This window comes from Choloepus didactylus, chromosome 14 (assembly GCF_015220235.1).
Source record: "Choloepus didactylus isolate mChoDid1 chromosome 14, mChoDid1.pri, whole genome shotgun sequence".
NCBI classification, from domain to species: Eukaryota; Metazoa; Chordata; class Mammalia; order Pilosa; family Megalonychidae; genus Choloepus; species Choloepus didactylus.
In genome coordinates, this window is record NC_051320.1 from 21,947,969 (window position 1) to 21,968,438 (window position 20,470).

The 20,470-nt window shown below is 38.0% G+C and overlaps 1 protein-coding gene across 3 annotated transcripts in view; it reads left to right on the plus strand.

Moving 5' to 3' along the window:
- MTFR1 (mitochondrial fission regulator 1) overlaps positions 1-20,470 on the plus strand; it is a 98,388-nt gene that overhangs the window by 31,491 nt on the left and 46,427 nt on the right. For all 3 annotated transcript variants that reach the window (XM_037803611.1, XM_037803610.1, XM_037803612.1), the window contains exon 4: positions 11,972-12,087. In XM_037803611.1, the coding sequence (XP_037659539.1) occupies positions 11,972-12,087 (116 nt within the window). The remainder of the gene's footprint in view (positions 1-11,971; positions 12,088-20,470) is intronic.

Below are 20,470 nucleotides of genomic sequence, written 5' to 3' on the forward strand. Positions count from 1 at the left end.
ACCATAGGTTACTAAAAACTTTTTTTTTCTGATGCTTTGCTCCATTAGAATTTTCTTTTTATCTGTCTATCTAAATCCCCTCATTGCAGGAGAACTTGCTTCAGCATTTCTGTTCATGTAGCTAGAAACATGTTAAAAGGCAGGGGTATATCTAGTATTTTCTGGGTACAACCCAAAACTGCCTTGTCAGTCAATGAGCCAAGGAAACTAGACTCAAGTACATTTCCCAAGGATAATTCTTTTTTTCAGTGTTGTTATCAGTCACTTAAAAGAATATAAAGCACAAAAGGAATATAAAGCAGAAAGTATTAGATTTAGGACAGGAATTGCATTTGAAAAGGGATGGATTAACATAAGGAGAGGACTAAGGTAAGAGAAACATTGGTAACCTACTTGAGAATGCAATGAAAAGCAGAAAACATTTGTTTCTAGTGAGATTTTTATTTCTAGGCAATTTTGTTGCATTCTGAGTATTTTCAAGTTCAACATCAATATTAAAGTGAGTACTTGTCTGCTATTTCGCTAGCTATTTTAAATGTGTTGTTATTCATCTGTATCTTCCATTTTTTGTCTTTTTTATATCAGAAATATAAAAAGTATAGAGTCTTCAAAAAATATAGAGGGTGCAGTTTAGAGTAATAGCATTTAAATGCATTTTTACTATTTTTCTCATTTGAGAACTGAACTGATATGGAATGTACCTGGGCTGTCTAGGAGTCCCAAAATGGTAAATACTATTGTAGAAAGTCTGGAACCAGGTAACCAAAGTGGAGCCCAGGGAGAGTAGACACCATTATAGGGCCATATTCAAGAGACAGAAGTCAAAATGGATTAAACTGAAAATAGTACATTCATAGGTTTGTTTCCCGTACAAGAGTTAGCAAGTCAAAACCAGATGACCAGTCTGTGTTGTTATCCAGATGATTGCGGTGTCTTTTGGAGGACCGATCTGAAATTTAGCCTCATGTTTTCTTTACTTCATCTACTCTTGTTGACTTTCACTTCCATTCTTTTTCTAGTACCCATACTCATAGGGAACACCTCAGCTCTGTCACCCCAAAATGCTTTTACCTGTGAAATCTTAACTTTAGTATGTCCTCTTAGATCACAGGATCTTTCCATTTTACCAGTTGACCCTTGTATCTGCGGTCAAGTAAGACTACTACATAAATGATAGACAAGCATGTTACTTTGTTTTGTGAGGGTTAGATGAGATAATCCACCTAAAGCCCCACGTGTAATAACTGGTGTATAATAAGTATGCAATAAAAGTGCTGGTGGTGTTGCTGATTTTGTTGTTATTATTGTTACTACCACCTTACAGTTGCATAGCACGTTATCTTATTTGGTTATCTAATTCAACTCCCTGATTTTACAGATTGGATTTCTGTATATTTATAGAATCACAAATCAGAACATAAACCAGTACGTTTAGTCACGCCTTCATCCAGTTAATGGGCACAACAAACATTGTGCTGGGAATAAGGTCATAAATATAAAAATCATAACAAATGTTTCTTTATGATATTTGAAGAAGACTTGCCTATCATCTAATAGGCTTTATTTACTTTCCCTGTGCTTCATTTAGTGAGCACTAGGAATGAGTTTTTGCATTGCAATACAAACAGGATCTGCTAGACCCTTTCATTTACTTTAATTGAAGAAAAATAATTCCCTCTTGTGCATATCTGAATGGTATAAAGGACATTTCAGCCTTGAGTCACAAGTGCACAGTTCTGGCCATAAGCTTTTTTTATATTTAAATACTGTGGCTTCTTGGAGGTAGGAACCTATATTAAGACAAACTAAGAGAATTGGACCTTCTTTATCTCCTAGTTCTTATTCCAAACTTATGAACCAAAAGAAAAGCACTATTAACTTGTGCAGGGAGAAAATTCAGATCATGAAGGGACTTGCAAAAGCTGTGAACTTTGATCCAGGTTTCAACAAAAGATGACAAAACATACAAAGAAACAGGAAGTGATGGCCCAGTCAAAGGAGAAAATTAAAGCATGAGAAACCATCAGTGAGGAAGAGCGGACTTGGGACATTCCAGACAAAGACTTAAAAATAAAAATGTCCTAAATATGTTCAAAGATGTAAAGGAAATCAGAAAAACAATAGATGAACACAGAGAATGTAAGTAGAGAGATGGAAATTATGTAAAGGAACCAAACAGCTGAGACCGCAGTAACAGAAATTAAAAATTCCCTAGAAGGCAACAGCAGATTGGAGCTGGCAGAAGAAAGAATCAGTGAACTTGAAGATGAGATAATTGAAATCATCCTGTCTGAGGAAGAGAAAAAGGAAAGAATGAAGAAGTGAACAGAGCCTAAGGAATCTGTGGGACACCATCAAGCATACCAATATATGCATTGTGGGAGTCCCAGAGGAGAAGAGAGAATATTCAAAGAAATAATGGCTGAAAACATCCCAGATTTATCAAGAGACATGAGTATACAGATCCAAGATGCTCAACAGACTCCAAACAGGATAAACTCAAATATAGCCACACTGCACCATGTTACAATCAAACTGTTGAATGCCAGAGCTAGAGGATATTGAAAGCTGCAAGAGAGAAGTAACATGTCACATACAAGGGAGCTTCAATAAGATGAAGTGCTGATTTCTCATCTGAAATTGTGGGGGCAAGAAGGCAGTGGGAAGACTAAGTGCCGGAAGCAAAAAATTGGCCACCAAGAACTCTGTTTCTGGCAAAACCGTCCTTCAAAAGGAGGGAGGAATTAAGATATTCCCAGATAAATGAAAGCTGACAGTTCATCACCAAGAAGATGATCAAGAGAAGATGATCAAGAGAGTTTTGTAGATTGAAAGGATAGGACAATAGACAACAGATTGAAACCACATGAAGAAATAAAGATCTCCTTTGAGGGTGATGACATGGGTAAATATAAACACCAGTGCTACTGTGTTTTTGATTTGTAGCTTCACTTTTTAGTTATTATAGGATCTAAAATGCAAACAAAAAAATGTGTTTGGGCTTTATAATGTATAAGTGAGTAATTTGACAAGAACTACATACAGGTAAGGTACGGAAGGGTATGGAAACATAGTTTGTGTATACTGTTGAAATTAACTTGGTATGAAAGCAAATGAGATTGTTATAGATTTAGTATATTAAATTTAAGCCTTATGTTAACCACAAAAAATATCAGAGAATATGCAAACTCATAGAGACAGAAGGATAGAGTACATGTTACCAGGGGTGGGATGTAGGAGCAGTGGGGAGCTAATGCAAAATGAGTGTTGGGTTTCTGTTTGGGATGAAGGGAAAGTTCTAGGTAAGGATGGTTGGAGGGTACTTAACATTGTGAACGTGATTAATCCCACTGAATGGTATACTTGGAAGGATTGGGAGGGGAAGATTGATGTTGTATAAATTGTTTCTACAATTAAAAAAAAAAAAAGAAACTAAAGAGATAATGACAATGCAGTAATTTTAAAAAGCATTGTGCTTTCGCGGCTTGAGAGGAATGGGTTGCAGAGTTTTGAATTGCAGTGGTTCTCAACACTGGATGCATATATGATTCATCAGGAGCTTAAAAAAAGAAAACTCATGTTCAGGTGTCATTCTCCTGTATGGTATGGTTCTGTGTCCCCCTATCTTCTTGGAAAAACACTTAGGAAACTGTAGCCAAGTGTAGCTTCTTGGCAATCTACACTTAAAAAAGTTAAGGCCAAAAAACAGTGGTGATCCTGAGTATTTCCAGATGAAGGAACTTTAGACTAACCTTGGGTGGGGTGGGGACTTGGCAGTGTGGTGGTGTAATTTGTACCCAACTTTATAACTGAACAGACCTCCAGGTCATTTAACCTGAACTACCTTTTACCTCTGGTAACCCTATCCCAAGCTGTTTTCTTGGACTGCTATGCTAGGAGTGGTGGTTGAAATTGGTGATGGAGAGAATGTTCGGTAAACAAACAGGTAATGAGTGAGTTTACCACTAAAGTTCACACATCATGGCTAAATATGGAAGTAAAGCAGCCGCATGTCACAGCCCATCTTTATTTAGCAGATAAACTTGAAATTCATATTGATGCTAGGTGCTAGTATTCAGTGGTGAATAGAACAGACATGGTCTCTTTTCTTATTGCATGTAAGATTTAGTGGGAGAGAGATTAAATATGATAATATAAATATGGGGATGATGTCATCAAGGTGGTAACATCAGACTTCACTGTGAACATTTTCCCTTAGAGACAGCTAAATAAGAGGGCAGATTTATCTTTCTTGTGGGGTGATTGAGACTGGAGAATGACTCTAAGACTGGAGAATGACTCTACAAATGCTGAATTGGGGAAAAAAAAACACCTAGAAAAGGTAGGAGAATGGCAGGGCAGATCTGGTCTGGATACTGCCACCGCCCCCCCCACCCCCAAACACTCAGATCCATGTGATATATGCCACACACAGCAGCAGGTTCCTGGCCTGGGCACCTCTTGCCAAAGTCACTGACTACAGAGCTACCCATGGCAGCAGTTGAGCATCTTATGCACATTTAGGCACAAAAGGGACCCAAGGCCATGCAGACCCATGGTCGTGCTCTTTCTGCATTTATGCATTTAAAGTGGAGGTGGATCATTTTGCAAGCTCTGCACACTCCCAGCCTGGACCCTAATTGCTGGTGCATCTAAATTAAAATATTGGGTGTCTGTGTACATTGTCCCCACCTGACTCTGTGGGTTGGTATCCCCTAACCCAGAAGTTACCAGAGGTAGAAAAGCTGTATGGAAGTGGGGAGCTCAGCCACTGTAGGAAGTACAGACCTAAGACTAAAAGCTCGAGTGTAAGGGTGGTTTGGAGCATGGGAGTGGAGCTGAGCAAACTGCAGCTAATGGAGAGAGAAAACTGTATAAAAAACAGCCCAGGACTGTTTGAGGTGGTACAGAGGGAAAGAAACCCTTTCCTGGAGGGGAAGCAGTTGCACATACTAGGGAAATCTTGAAAGTTACTGCACACACCCAGGGCAAGACACAGGTGCAAAAGAAAAACTGGACTGTTAACCGTGGCTACTCTAAAGGTGCAGTACAAACTGGGTCAAGTATTGAAGAAAAGCCTCAACACACAGCCAATCTATGCTAAAACATTAGGCAAGAAGAAACCCACTTCCAGAGTAGCACATCAAAGTAGTCAAATGCTAGACATTAACAGAAGATCACAAGTCATACAAAGGAACAGGAAGAGGTGGCTCATACAAGGGAACAACTAGTAGGTTATAGACTTAGGTTGTTAAATACAAATCCCTTGGTAACTGTTCTAGTTTGCTAATGCTGCTGGAATGTAAAACACCAGAAATGGATTGGCTTTTATAAAGGGGGTTTATTTGGTTACAAAGTTATAGTCTTAAGGCCGTAAAGTGTCCAAAGTAAGTCATCAACAATCAGGTACCTTCACTGGAAGATGGCCAGTGGTGTCCAGAAAAGCTCATTAGCTGGGAAGGCACGTGGCTGGCATCTGCTCCAAAGTTCTGGTTTCGAAATGGCTTTCTCCCAGGATGTTCCTCTCTAGGCCGCAGTTCTTCAAAAATGTCACTCTTAATTGCTCTTGGGGTGTCTGTCCTCTCTTAGCTTCTCCGGAGCAAGAGTCTGCTTTCAATGCCCGTCTTCAAACTGTCTCTCATCTGCAGCTATTCTCTCAGCTTCCGTGCATTCTTCAAAGTGTCCTTCTTGGCTGTAGCTGCTATCTCCTTCTGTCTGAGCTTGTGTAGTGCTCCAGTAAATTAATCAAGGCCCATGCTGAATGGGCGGGGCCAAACACCCATGGAAATTATCCAATCAGAGTTATCGCCCACAGTTGGGTGGGGCACATTTCCATGGAAACAACCTAATCCAAAATTCCAATGTAATCTCCACTAATATATCTGCCCCACAAGATTGCATCAAAGAATATGGCTTTTTCTGGGGGACATAATATATTCCAGCCAGCGCAGTAACCATAAAGAAGGTATTTGAAGTTTATAGTGAAATGTGTTAGAAAGGGATCAATCTGTTACATCACAAAAGACCAACTAAGACTAAAGAAGGCTGGAATGAAGGAAAAGAAGGACAAAAAAAGATATGGCATACAAGAAAAAAGCGTAAAATGGCTAAATTACTGAATTATTAGTAATTATACTGAATGCGGGTGGATTGATTACATTATCCAATCAAAAGACCCAGATTGGTAGAATGGATCAAAAAACATGGTTAAGAGATTTACCTTAGATGCAAACACACAAATAGGTTGAAAGTGAAAGATGGCAAAAATATTCCATGCAAATAATAATTTTGAAAAAGAGCTGGTATGGCTGTACTAATATCAGATTAAATAGCTTTAAGTAAGAAACTGTTACAAGAGATGAAGAAACTATATATTAATAGAGGGGTCAGTCCACCACGAAGACATAACTATAAATACTTATGCACCTAATCACAGTGCACAGTGCCCCAAAACACATTAAGCAAACATTGACAAAGCTGAAAAAGGAGAAATAGATACCTCTACAATAAAATTTGGAGACTTGTGTATACCACTTTCATCAGTGGATAGAATATTTAGACAGAAGATCAATTACAAAACAACGTGCACTGTTCTCTGAGTTTTAGACCTAAGAAATACAGAGCACTGAACAACAGCTGAATACATTTCTCAAGTGCACATGGATCAATCTCCAAGATAGACTACTTGTTAGGTCACAAATCAAGTCTCAATAAATTTAAAAAGATTGAAATTATACGAAGTATTTTCTCTAGTCACAGTAGAATGAAGCTAGAAATCGGTAACAAGGAAAAGTAGAAAATCCACAAGATTTGTGCAAGTTAAATAAGTGAATATGCTAATAAATATATACTTACAATTTGTAATAAATGCCATGAAGGAAAAAGTGTATGGCATGGGGGAGAGCAACAATAGTGATCAAGGAATGCCTCTCTGAAGGAGTGGCAAGTATTAGAAAGATCCAGCCCTGCGGGGAGAAGAGTAGGGGAAGCAGTGTTGACAGAGAAAAGAGCATGTGCAGAAGTCCTAAGGCAAGAGAGAAGTTACTGATTGAGGAACTAAAAGGTCAGCAAGGTGTGAGAAACAAGGTCTTTAGTGTCTGAGCCATCTGAAAGTGCTGCAAGTGCTTGGATTAATGCTAAAAATAACAATCCTTTTTTTTTTTTTCACCCCCCCAATTACTATTTGGTAATTGGGATTATGCTAACATGCAGTGTCACCGTGTGTGTGTGCTGTCTTGATATTTTTAAACTAAAATGGACTTTAAGAATAATCAAATCTAGGTACTAGAGTTGTATTTTATAAAATTGGCAGTGTGGTGTGATAATTTGAATCCTAACTCTGTAACAAATGTTTGTGACTATTTTATTCATCCTCAGTACCTGACCTCTTAGAGTTGTTTCTCCATGAGGATATTATTACTTACTGTGCCGGTTTGAGTGTATTGTGTCCCCCAAATGCCATTATCTTTGTGGTCTTGTGTGGGGCAGAAGTTTTGGTGCTGGTTGGATTTGCTTGGAATGTGCCCCACCCAGCTGTGGGAGATGATTCTGATGAGATGTTCCCATGGAGGCGTGGCCCTGCCCATTTGGGGTGGGCCTTGATCGGTGGAGCTATATAAATGAGCTAACTTGGGGGGAGAAAACTGAGTGCAGCTGGGAGTGATGTTTTGAAGAGGAGGAAGCTTGCTAGAGAGGAACGTCCTGGGAGAAAGCCGTTTTGAGGCCAGAGCTTTGGAGCAGACGCCAGCTGCCTTCCTAGCTAACAGAGGTTTTCCGGACACCACTGGCCGTCCTCCGGTGAAGGTACCCGATTGCTGAGGTGTTACCTTGGATGCTTTGTGGCCTTAAGACTGTAACTGTGTAGTGAAATAAACCCCCGTTTTATAAAAGCCTATCCATCTCTGGTGTTTTGCATTCTTCAGCATTAGCAAACTAGGACGCTTACCTTCCAAGATTATTTTAAGAAATACATACACTTTTCTTGCTTGTCTTTCTCATCCCTTTTTTCCCTCACCCTGTACCACCCCCAGTTCTTGGTGTACCATGCATAGAAAATGCTTGCTATTCAGTTGTTATTGTTTTAAGTGACCAAATCAATCAGAACATCAAGTGGCTGAATCTGGGCTGGAAAACTTGAATTGTTCCAGCTTCCAGACTAGTTTTCTTTACACAGGTACACATGGCCTATTGGTGTCACTGTATTCTGTTGTAATAAAATACAGAAATTGTGCTTTCAGTTTTCTTTTAAAAGTACAATTGGTAGAAAAAGAGGAATAATTAAATTTGTTGCTTGAAAAGCTAGAGATTGTAGGAATGAATGAAGTTGTGATGCATGCAATGATGTGAATGAACCTTAAGGACACTGTTAAGTGAAATAAGCCAGAAACAAAAGGACAAATATTATATTATCTCACTGATATGAATTAACTATAATGAGCAAACTCTGGGAGTTAAATTTGAGAGCATAGGTTATCAAGAGATAGAAAGAGGGTAGAGATTGGGCAATTGATGCAGAAGGAGTACAGAATATTTAATTAGGTTGATTGTAAATGTTCAGAAATGGATAGGACAATACGGTGTGATGATAACACAATATTGTAAGTGTAATTAACAAAGGTGAGTGTGAGTATGGTTAAAAGAAGAAGATTAGGGTCATGTAAAGCTAGAGGATAAAAACTGGAACTGTATAACTTAGTGAAACCTAGAGTGGGCAATGATAGTGATTAATTGCACAAATGTAAGAAAATTTTTACAAATATATGTCACTATTACAAGGTGTTAATAATGGTGTGGTATATGGAAAAAAATACTATTAATGCAAACTAAGGTCTGTAGTTAAAACAGTAACATTGTAATATTCTTTCATCAGTAGTAATAAAGGGACTATACTAAAGCTAAATGTCAATAATAGGGGGATATAAGAGGGGTGTGGATTCTTTTTGCTTTTCCTCGGAAGAAATGGGAATGTTCACATACTGATCGTGGTAGTGAATGCACAAATACATGATTATACCAGGAGCCATTGATTGAACCCTTAGGATGGACTGTATGGTGTGTGAATAAAAAAGAATTTTTTAAGAGTCTGTGTGGGCTAAACAATTTTCTAAATGGAACCTCTCAATAATCAATAAATTTTTTATATTCAATTTTATTGAGATATATTCACATACCATTCAATCACAAATAAATTTTTAAATGTAAAGGACACACATACAGAGCTAGAGATTATCATTTTACTGTGTTGTTTTTAAGCTTGCATGTTTTGCATTAGGCTATGAACAAACAGTGGTAAAATAAAATGAGTCAAAAAAGTTTGTACTCAGCTAACATTACTGGTTTATTTGAAAGGTTGAAATATAGAACAATGCTCTTCTTGGCAAGGTACTGAGAGAATCATAGTTTCCCATTACTCTCATATTTATTTAATGAAAAGTCATATGGGGATAAAGTTAGGTCTCCTAATATATTTATTCTAAGTATTTCTACTTTTGAATAACCTTTCTGTTTTCCTTTTATGCATTTTATTTAATGAATTGATGTCTTTGCTACAGCTTTACATTTTCACTATATTTTAAATGACCTGAAGTTGCTTTAGTAAGCTTCCTTAAATATAATTGAATTTTGGATAATTTTAACTTATCAAATGTTAAATTGAATTTCTTAAAGCCAGTAAAAATGCAATGCTACAGCTGAATTTTTGCTTCAAATGAAATGACTTTTTCAAACTTTGCAAAATCAGAAATTTGAGCACTTATAAATCATTAAGCACTAGTTTTAATTTTAAATGTTATGCTATTGATTTTGACATCTTTTTTGACTCTTCACTTTTTGTTTTGTTTACTAACAATAGCTGTAGTAAGACAGGACCTTGCTGGGAACGTTCAGTAAGTTGGCCTTATTTTCCCAAATCCCCATCATTAATCATGCATGTCAGTAATGGCATCTCAGTCATACTTCCAAAAAGTCCATACCCTCCATCTCCTTTGCCAGCGTTGACCTCACCTTGACTTACACTTTACCAATAGACTGTCCTGGAAGTTGTCCTTTCCCATTCCATGCTTATGTCACTCAGTGCATGTTTCCCTTAGCAATAACTGAAATGACCTTTAAAATAATTCTCTTTTTTTCCACTTTTATTTTATGTTTTCAGTGAGTTTGATTTCCTTAGGAACTTTAAGTTAGGCTACTTTTTTAGTGACATACATCACTATTATGATGATGTGTGACTTATATGTCAAAACTACCTTGTAGGGCAGGATGTCAAGTAGAAATGATAAAGATGTTACCAATTTTGGAATTTGTTCTTGACAGTATTATTAATACTTTTGTCTCATTGAGTACATGCCATGGACATGGTATTATTTTGATGATTATATATAATCGATGCTTGTTACTAAGATTGCAGACTAAGTTTAAGGAGTAGTTTATGTTCCCACCCCCTGCAAAGCTTAGAAAAAAAAAATTCTTATTTAATATATGAGGTATTACAGATACAAAACTGAGAAACAATTTATATTTAATCTTTAGTTAACATATAATATACCCTGAAAAGCTACCATAAAACGTATTAACTTTTATATATTTGTGTATTTATCCTTAGAAAAATATTATTTCCTTATCAATAAAAATATCTGGGAAGGAAAGAGCAATTAAAAAAACTACCTCTGAGAAAGTCAGCAGTCTTAAGGTCAAAACTAGGTTTTATCTGTCTTAAAAATTTCTAACTTCCTACCAGTTGGTAACTATATTGGAACAAAATTTTATTTTTTAAACAAAAGATTGTAACCATATTGATCTGCATAAAATAGCATCTTTGAAAGGCACCATTTAGTTTTAATATTATGATTTCTCTCACTTCTATAAAACATCTCACTAAATAAAGTACATTCAATGAGCTTCCACATTCTATGAGGCTTGAGGACCTTCCGGCTGAAGACTCTTCCAATAACCTATTGAGAATCTCCACATTGTAATGGCTATAGGAGTATTAATACACTATTTCATTTTCATTAATGGATAGGGGCAGAATATTACCAGATTTCTCAGACTCTTGAAATCAAATATGATGCCCCTTTCAGTTAGGTTATTGAAGTTTTAGATTTAAGTAACTGATTTGCTGAATATCTGTTTGAATATTGACTTGCTTGGATAAATTTCTGAAATACGTATGGAAAGTCCAAAGTCTTGCTGCTGTTCTTTCTTTGATTTATGACTTAAGTATATACATTCAGCTATACCTTGAGTATGTGCTTGCTAAAAATTATACCTATTTTTTCTCTTCCGATAAACTTCATTCTGACTTTGAGGAAGTATTGTATTAATTTGGTAGCTTTTTTTTTTTTAATTATTACTTATTAACCTTCTGGTTCTGAGATATTTTATTTATAATAAAACTTAAATTTCAGTCTATTAAATTTTCTTTCAACTTTTTTGAGATAAATTCCAGAATATCCATGCTTTTTCTTTGTCCTTGTTTCAAAATATTCTTTTCCTTCATCTACATGTTTATATTTAGCTAAGAATTCTGCTCTGCCACTGTTGTATTTTTTTGCTCTTTAATAGTACTTTTATTTACAAACCAGATTTAAGGATTTTTAAAAAATATTTTTCAGCATTATAATAGTAGGCCTTTATCCTATTCATTTAAAAATATTCCTGGATTTAGCACAAATTGGTCACTTGCATTTTCTTTAATTTTGCATTTTGTTATTGTTGTTTTTAAAGAAACAAGTCTCACTTGACCTGTAAAGTAAAATCACAGTTTAATTCTAAGTCAGCAATTTTCATATACTATTAGTCAACAGTTTGATAGTACTAAAGGTCCCTTTCATGGACACCTTCCAATGAAATGTTAAAAACTGCCTGTATATTTGTAACACCAGAACTGAAGACTTTCCTTTGGATGTGTAAAAAAATTTTTACTCTGACTTTTTCATGCAAATGAAAAGCTTTTCCTGTTTGTAACTTATAGCTTACCAGCCATGCAACAGAATGGAGTCCTGACCACCAAGAAGAAGATGCGGTGGCATCTTTTGCTGATGCTGGCTGGGTAGCCAAAGAAGGTGGAGAGTGTTCAACAAGATTAAGGTTAGTTTGGAAGTGTATCAGAGCTGAGGCACTTTATCTGTCATTTAAAAGGTTGATAAATTTGCAGTATTTCCTTTTAATAGCCTAATTCAATCTTTAGTAACTAACTCTATTTTTCTTCAGGAGTCTTTTAAGTTCATTTTTTTATTTTTATTTTTATTTTTTTTTATTTTTATTGGGATTGTTCAGATACCATACAGTTATCCAAAGATCCAAAGTGTACTATCAGTTGCCCTGGTACCCTCATGCAGCTGTGCATCCATCACCACGCTTAATTTTTGTTCAATTTTTAGAACCTTTTCATTAGTCCAGGCAAGAAATAAAGTGAAAGATGGAAAAAAAAAAAAAAAAGAAAAAGAAAAGGAAACTCGAATCCTCCCATATCCCTAACCAACCCCCCTCAATTGTTGACTTGTGTTGGTATAGTACATTTGTTACTGTTTATGAAAGAATGTTGAAATACTACAAACTGTAGTATATAGTTTGCAATAGGTATATATTTCTTCCCTATGTGCTCCCCTGTTATTAACTTCTAGTTGTATTGTCATACATTTGTTCTGGTTCTTGGAAGAGTTTTCTAATATTTGTACAGTTAATCATGGACATTGCCCACCATAGGATTCAGTTTTATACATTCCCATCTTTTGACCTCCAACTTTCCTTCTGGTGACATATATGACTCTGAGCTTCCCCTTTCCACCTCATTCACATGCCATTCGGTGCTGTTAATTATTCTCACATCTTGCTACCGACACCTCTGTTCATTTCCAAGCATTTAAGTTCATCCTAGTTGAACATTCTGCTCATACTAAGCAACCACTCCCCATTCTTAAGCCTCGTCCTTTATCTTGGTACCTTATATTTCATGTCTATGAGTTTACATATTATGATTACTTCTTATCAGTGAGACCCTGCAATATTTATCCTTATGTGTCTGGCTTATTTCACTCAGTATATTGCCCTTGAGGTTTTGTCATCAAACCCCCCCCCCTTTTTTTTAAGATGGTTTGTTCACACACCATACATTCCATCCTAAGTAAATAATCAGTGGTTCTCTGTATGGTCACATCTTTATGTGTTCACCACCTTCACCACTATCTGCATAAGGACATCCACATTTCTTCCACAAGGCAGGAGGGAGCATCAAAGAAGGTAGAGAGGGAAAAGAAAGAGGAAAAAAAATGACAGCTAGGAAGTAGCAAAAGGAAAAGTAACCTTAAAATCAAAGTAGGGTTAAGAGTCAGACAGCACCACCAATGTCAAGTGTCTAACATGCCTTCCCTATCCCCCCCTCTTACCTGCATTTACCTTGGTATATCGCCTTTGTTACATTAAAGGAAGCATAATGCAATGATTCTGTTAGTTACAGTCTCTAGTTTACATTGATTGCATCCCTCCCCCAGTGCCTCCCCATTTTTAACACCTTGCAAGGTTGACATTTGCTTGTTCTCCCTTGTAAAAGAACATATTTGTACATTTTATCACAATTGCTGAACACTCTAGATTTCACCAAGCTACACAGTCCCAGTCTTTATCTTTCCTCCTTTCTTCTGGTGTCTCACATGCTCCTAACCTTCCTCTCTCAACCATACACATAGCTATCTTTCTTGAGTGTACTTACATTGTTGTGCTACCATCTCCCAAAATTGTGTTCCAAACCACGCACTCCCATCTTCTCCTATCACTCTGTAGTGTTCCCTTTAGTATTTCCTGTAGGACGGGTGTCTTGTTCACAAAGTCTCTCATTGTCTGTTTGTTGGAAAATATTTTGAGCTCTCCCTCATATTTGAAGGACAGTTTTGCTGGATATAGGATTCTTGGTTGGTGGTTTTTCTCTTTTAGTATCTTAAATATATCACACCACTTACTTCTTGCCTCCATGGTTTCTGCTGAGAGATCAGCACATAGTCTTATTAAGTTTCCTTTGTATGTGATGGACTGCTTTTCTCTTGCTGCTTTCAGGATTCTCTCTTTGTCTTTGATGTTTGATAATCTGATTACTAAGTGTCTTGGCGTAGGTCTATTCATATCTTTTCTGTTTGGAGTATGCTGCACTTCTTGGAGCTGTAATTTTATGTCTTTCATAAGAGATGGGAAATTTTCATTGATTATTTCCTCTGTTATTGCCTCTGCCCCTTCTCCCTTCTCTTCTCCTTCTGGGACACCAATGATACGTACAGTATTGTACTTTGTTTCATCCTTGAGTTTCCGGAGACGTTGCTCATATTTTTTCATTCTTTTCTCCATCTGCTCCTTTGCGTGTAGGCTTTCAGGTGTTTTGTTCTCCAGTTCTTGAGTGTTTTCTTCTGCTTCTTGAGATCTGCTGTTGTATGTTTCCATTGTGTCTTTCATCTCTTGGGTTGTGCCTTTCATTTCCATATATTCTACTGGTTGTTTTTTTGAACTTTCAATTTCTGCCTTATATATGCCCAGTGTTTTCTTTACAGCCTCTGTCTCTTTTGTGAAATATTCTCTAAACTTTTTGAATTGATTTAACATTAGTTGTTTAAATTCCTGTATCTCAGTTGAAGTGTACGTCTGTTCCTTTGACTGGGTCATAGCTTCGTTTTTCTTAGTGTAGGTTGTAGTTTTCTGTTGTCTAGGCATCTGACCTCCTAGGTCACCCCAGTCAGGTTTTCCCAGATGAGAACAGGCTCGGGTCACAGAAGGAGGTAATATTTCAGTATCTGGTTTCCCTGATGACTTTTCTTAGAGGATTGAGACGCCTGTGCTTTTCTGCCTGGCAAATCCACCTGTCAGCCTGTCACTGCCTGTGTAAGAGGGTGTGGCCTGTGGCTCTTGTCCCCCAGGCTTTGGGGTCTGGTTCCGGAAAGACTGGCAGTAGAGCTGGGGCCCTCCCTTTCCTCTTGGGAAGCTATGCCCCCTCCAGAGATGTCATCTGCCTATCAATAAGTTCTCTGTTTCTGTGACTCTACTGATCAAAGTGTTTTGATTTTTAAATGGCGGAGGCTGTCTTTACTGCAAAGTGCTGCAGGCTGAGGACAGCTGAGGTTTTCTCCACAGAGAGAGAATGGGACAGAAAAACTCCCAGGTTCACCCTTCAGCCAGAGATAGCACCCGATCCTCTGGGCTCCCCGTCCTGAGACAGATATGTCCCCCGACTCTCCCAAGGTCAGTTGTCACCAAAAGCCTCTGTCTGCTTGTTGAGGATTCACTGGCTGTATTGAGCATTTAACATTAAAACCTCACTTGGAGCTGGGCTGAGAGAGTGCACCGCGTGGCTTCCGTGAGGGAGGGGCTCTTGGCTCTCGGCTCTCAGCGTGGGTCTGCAGTTTTACTTACAGATTTTATGCTGTGATCTCGAGCATTCCTCCCAATTCAGGTTAGTGGATGATGAGTGGACAGTCACGTTTGTCTCCCCACTGTTATTTCAGGTTATTTACTAGTTTTTTTTGTCATTTATGAATTGTTCCGGGGGGGACTAACAGTCTTCCACTCCTCTCTATGCCACCATCTTAGCTCCGCCCTTTTTAAGTTCATTTTTAAGACTCAGCTAGTATTTATAAAGTTCTTACAGATATATAGCTGATGAATTTTCAGAATTCCTATCCTTCAGAGCTTACATTCCAATAGAAGAGACCAGAAAGAACTATTTTAAATATGTTTAGATTTAAGTACAGTAATTATGGTGGTCTCATGAGCAGAGGAATTCATATGGGACATATTAGAGAATTTGTCTAATCATTGGAGAATGTTTTCTAAAAATTCTGAGACAAGCTGAGTTGTGATTCAGAGGAAACAATGTGTAAGAGTTAGAGAAGAGCTTGCCATTTATTTCAAAGAGCTTGAATAAAGTAATGACTACACATTCAGTCTAATGAAGTTATTCACCGTATACTCTCTCGTCATACTAGATATCAAGGATACAGATATAAAATAAGACACATTCCCCTTTTTAGGAATACTTGGTGTACTAGAGGACATTAAAAAGGAAATCAGTTATTCGTACTGTCAAGTCTTATAAGTAAATACAGGATCACTGTGGGAATAGAGAGGTTTAGTGAGATTTTTCAGAGAAGGGGATTGTGCCGGTTTGAATGTATTGTGTCCCCCAAACGCCATTATCTTTGATGTAATCTTGTGTGGGCAGACCTTATCAGTTTTGGTTAGATTTCTTTGAGTGTTTCTTTGGAGATGTGCCCCATCCAGCTGTGGGTGATAACTCTGATTGGATATTTCCATGGAGGCATGGCCCCACCCATTTAGGGTGGGCCTTGATCAGTGGAGCCATATAAATGAGCTGACAAGCAGAAGGTACTCAGTGCAGCTGTGAGTGATGTTTGAAGAGGAGCTACAGCCAAGAGGGACACTTTGAAGAAAGCACAGGAGCTGCAGATGAAAGAGAGTCTGAAGACGGCTGTTGAAAGCAGACTCTTGCTCTGGAGAAACTGTGAGAGGACAAATATCCCAAGTGCAACTAAGGGTGACATTTTGAAGAACAGCAGCCTAGAGAGGAACATCCTGGGAGAAAGCTGTTTTGAAACCAGAACTTTGGAGCAGACACCAGCCACGTGCCTTCCCTAACAGAGGTTTTCCGGACTCCACTGGCCATCCTCCAGTGAAGGTACCCTTTGTTGATGGACGGTTTATGGCCTTAAGACTGTAACTTTGTAACTAAATAAACCCCCTTTTATAAAAGCCAATCTATTTTTGGTGTTTTGCATTCCAGCAGCATTAGCAAACTGGAACAGGGATCCTAGAGTGAGTGGTAGAGAAGTAATAGCCAAACACCTGAGAAGGCTGTATTCCAGGAAAGATGAGCAGCTAATTTCAGGACACCAATTATGAGAAAACATTGCACATTTAGGAAATTCCAGGTGGCTAGTGAGACTAGGGAAAAGCAGAAGAAGGGTAAGCAGTGGGAGATGAGGATAGAAAGTAGGCACAGGTTTAAAGATCATAGAGGTTACTTTAAGGAACTTAGGCAATAAAAAACAAACAAACAAACAAACAAAAAACTCAATGAGGAACCACTGAAGAAAGTGAAGAACCGTCTTAAAAGAAATTCTCTATAAACAATGTGAAGACTAGAAGGGTGCCAGGCCAGGAGTAGAAAGGGGAGATCAGAAGGTGACTACTGAAACAGACCTGATAATGTATGACCAGATTTTTTTTTTTTAAATTCATTTTATTGAGATATATTCACATACCAGGCAGTCATACAAAACTAAGCGTACATTCACTTGTTCACAGTAGCATTACATAGTTGTGCATTCATCACTAACATCAATCCCTGACACCTTCATTACCACACACACAAAAATAACAAGAATAAAAAAGCGAAAAAGAACAATTGAAGTAAAAAAGAAAACTGGGTACCTGTGTGTGTTTGTTTTCCTTCCCCCATTTTTCTACTCATCCATCCATAAACTAGACAAAGGGGAGTGTGGTCCATATGGCTTTCCCAGTCACATTGTCACCCCTCATAAGCTGCGTTTTTATATGATCATCTTCAAGATTCATGGGTTCTGTGTTGTAGTTTGATAGTTTCAGATATTTACTGCTAGCTACTCCAATTCACTAGAACCTAAAAAGGGTTGTCTGCGTTGTGTGTAAGAGTGCCCACCAGAGTGACCTCTCGGCTCCTTTTGGAATCTCTGCCACTGAAGCTTATTTCATTTCCTTTCACATCCCCCTTTTGGTCAAGAAGATGTTCTCCATCCCATGATGCGGGGTCTAGATTCCTCCCCGGGAGTGATATTCCATGTTGCCAGGGAGATGCACTCCCCTGGGTGTTCGAACCCATGTAGCGGGGAGGGCAGTAATTTCACCTGCCAAGTTGGCTTAGCTGGAGAGAGGGGGCCACATCTGAGCAACAAAGAGGCATTCAGGAGAAGGCTCTTAGGCACAATTATAAGCAGGCCTAGCCTCTCCTTTGCAGCAACAGTCTTCCCAAGGGCACGTCCTGTGGTAGAGGGCTCAGCCCATCAAACCACCAGTCCCCTATGTCTGTGAGCACATCAGCAACCATCGAGGTGGGGAAGCCCAATACCCCTGCATTCTGCATCAGCTCCTCAAGGGGGCTCTGCATATTTTTTCAATCAACTATATAAAAAAAAAATTAAAACATGTAATAAAAAAACATTTCAAACAAACCGTAACAAGGGAGAAGAAAAAGACAACTAACCTAAGATAAATACTTTACTTCCAACATGTTTCTACTCTACCACGAGGAAATAACCTAATATAGCAACATTTCTGTGAACTTGTTCCTACTATACCTATCAAAATTAACAGACCATAGTCATTCCTGGGCATTCCCAGAATGTTAAATTTACCCTCGATGGCTTATCTGTTCTTATTGGGTTAACATTCCACCTTCCTTAATTGCTCTCTATCACTAGTTCCTCTGCATTGTACATTATAAACCATTTGTTTTACATTTTTCTAAGTTAACATTAGTGGTAGCATATAATATTTGTTTTTTTGTGCCTGGCTTATTTCGCTCAGCATTATGTCTTCAAGGTTCATCCATGTTGTCATATGTTTCACGACATCGTTCCTTCTTACAGCCGCGTAGTATTCCATCGTGTGTATATACCACATTTTATTTATCCGCTCATCTGTTGAAGTCCATTTAGGTTGTTTCCATCTCTTGGCAATTGTAAATAATGCTGCTGCGAACATTGGCGTGCAGATATCTGTTCGTGTCACTGCTTTCAGATCTTCTGGGTATGTACCGAGAAGTGCAATCGCTGGATCGAAGGGTTTGTCTATACAGACTGACTTCCAGAATGCCTGGAGCATTATACGGTCCCACCAACAATGAATAAGAGTTCCAATTTCTCCACATCCTCTCCAGCCTTTGTAGTTTCCTGTTTGTTTGGTGGTAGCCATTCTAATTGGTGTTAGGTGGTATCTCATTGTGGTCTTAATTTGCATCTCTCTAACAGCTAGTGAAGCGGAACATTTTTTCATGTCTTTCTTGGCCATTTGTATTTCCCCTCCAGAGAACTGTATTTGCATATCTTTTACCCATTTTATAACTGGGCTGTCTGTACTCTTGTCATTGAGTTGTAGAATTTCTTTATATATGCACGATATCAGTCTTTTGTCAGATACGTGGTTTCCAAAATTTTTTCCCATTGAGTTGGCTGCCTCTTTTCCTTTTTGAGAAATTCCTTTGAGGTACAGAAACTTCTAAGCTTGAGGAGTTCCCATTTATCTATTTTCTCTTTTGTTGCTTGTGCTTTGGATGTAAAGTTTAGGAAGTGGCCGCCTAATACAAGGTCTTGAAGATGTTTCCCTACATTATCTTCTAGGAGTTTTATGGTACTTTCTTTTATATTGAGATCTTTGATCCACTTTGAATTAATTTTTATGTAGGGTGTGAGGTAGGGGTCTTCTTTCATTTTTTTGGATATGGATATCCAACTCTCCCAGCCCCATTTGTTGAAAAGACCATTATGACCCAGTTCAGTGACTTTGGGGGCCTTATCAAAGATCAGTCAGCCGTAGATCTGGGGGTCTGTCTCCGAATACTCAGTTCGATTCCATTGATCAATATGCCTGTGTTTGTGCCAGTACCATGCTGTTTTGACAACTGTGGCTTTATAATAAGCTTCAAAGTCAGGGAATGTAAGTCCTCCCACTTTGTTTTTCTTTTTCAGAGTGTCTTTAGCAATTCCAGGCATCTTCCCTTTCCAAATAAATTTGCTTACTACCTTTTCCAAGTCTGCAAATTAGGTTGTTGGAATTTTGATTGGTATTCCATTGAATCTGTATATGAGTTTGGGTAGAATTGACATCTTAATGACATTTAGCCTTCCTATCCATGAACATGGAATATTTTTCCATCTTTTATGGTCCCCTTCTGTTTCTTGTAGTAGAGTTACGTAGTTTTCTTAGTATGGGTCTTTTACATCTTTGGTTAAGTTTATTCCTAGGTACTTGATTTTTTTAGTTGGTATGGAACATGGTATCTTTTTCTTGAGTGTCTCTTTCAATTAGGTCATTTCTAGTGTATAGAAACATTACTGACTTATGTACATTAATCTTTTATCCGCTGCTTTGCTAAATTTGTTTATTAGCTCTAGTAGCTGTATCATCGATTTCTCAGGGTTTTCCAGATATAAGATATCCTCTGCAAACAATTTGGATGCAAACAATTTTTGCTTTCCAATTTGGATGCCTTTTATTTCTTTGTCTTGCCAGATTGCCATGGCTAGCACTTCCAGCACAGTATTGAATAACAGTGGTGACAGCGGGCATCCTTGTCTTGTTCCTGATCTTAGAGGGAAGGCTTTCAGTCTCTCACCATTAAGTACTATGCTGGCTGTGGGTTTTTCATATATGCTCTTTGTCATATTGAGGAAGTTTCCTTCAATTGTACCTTTTGAAGTGTTTTTATCGAAAATGGATG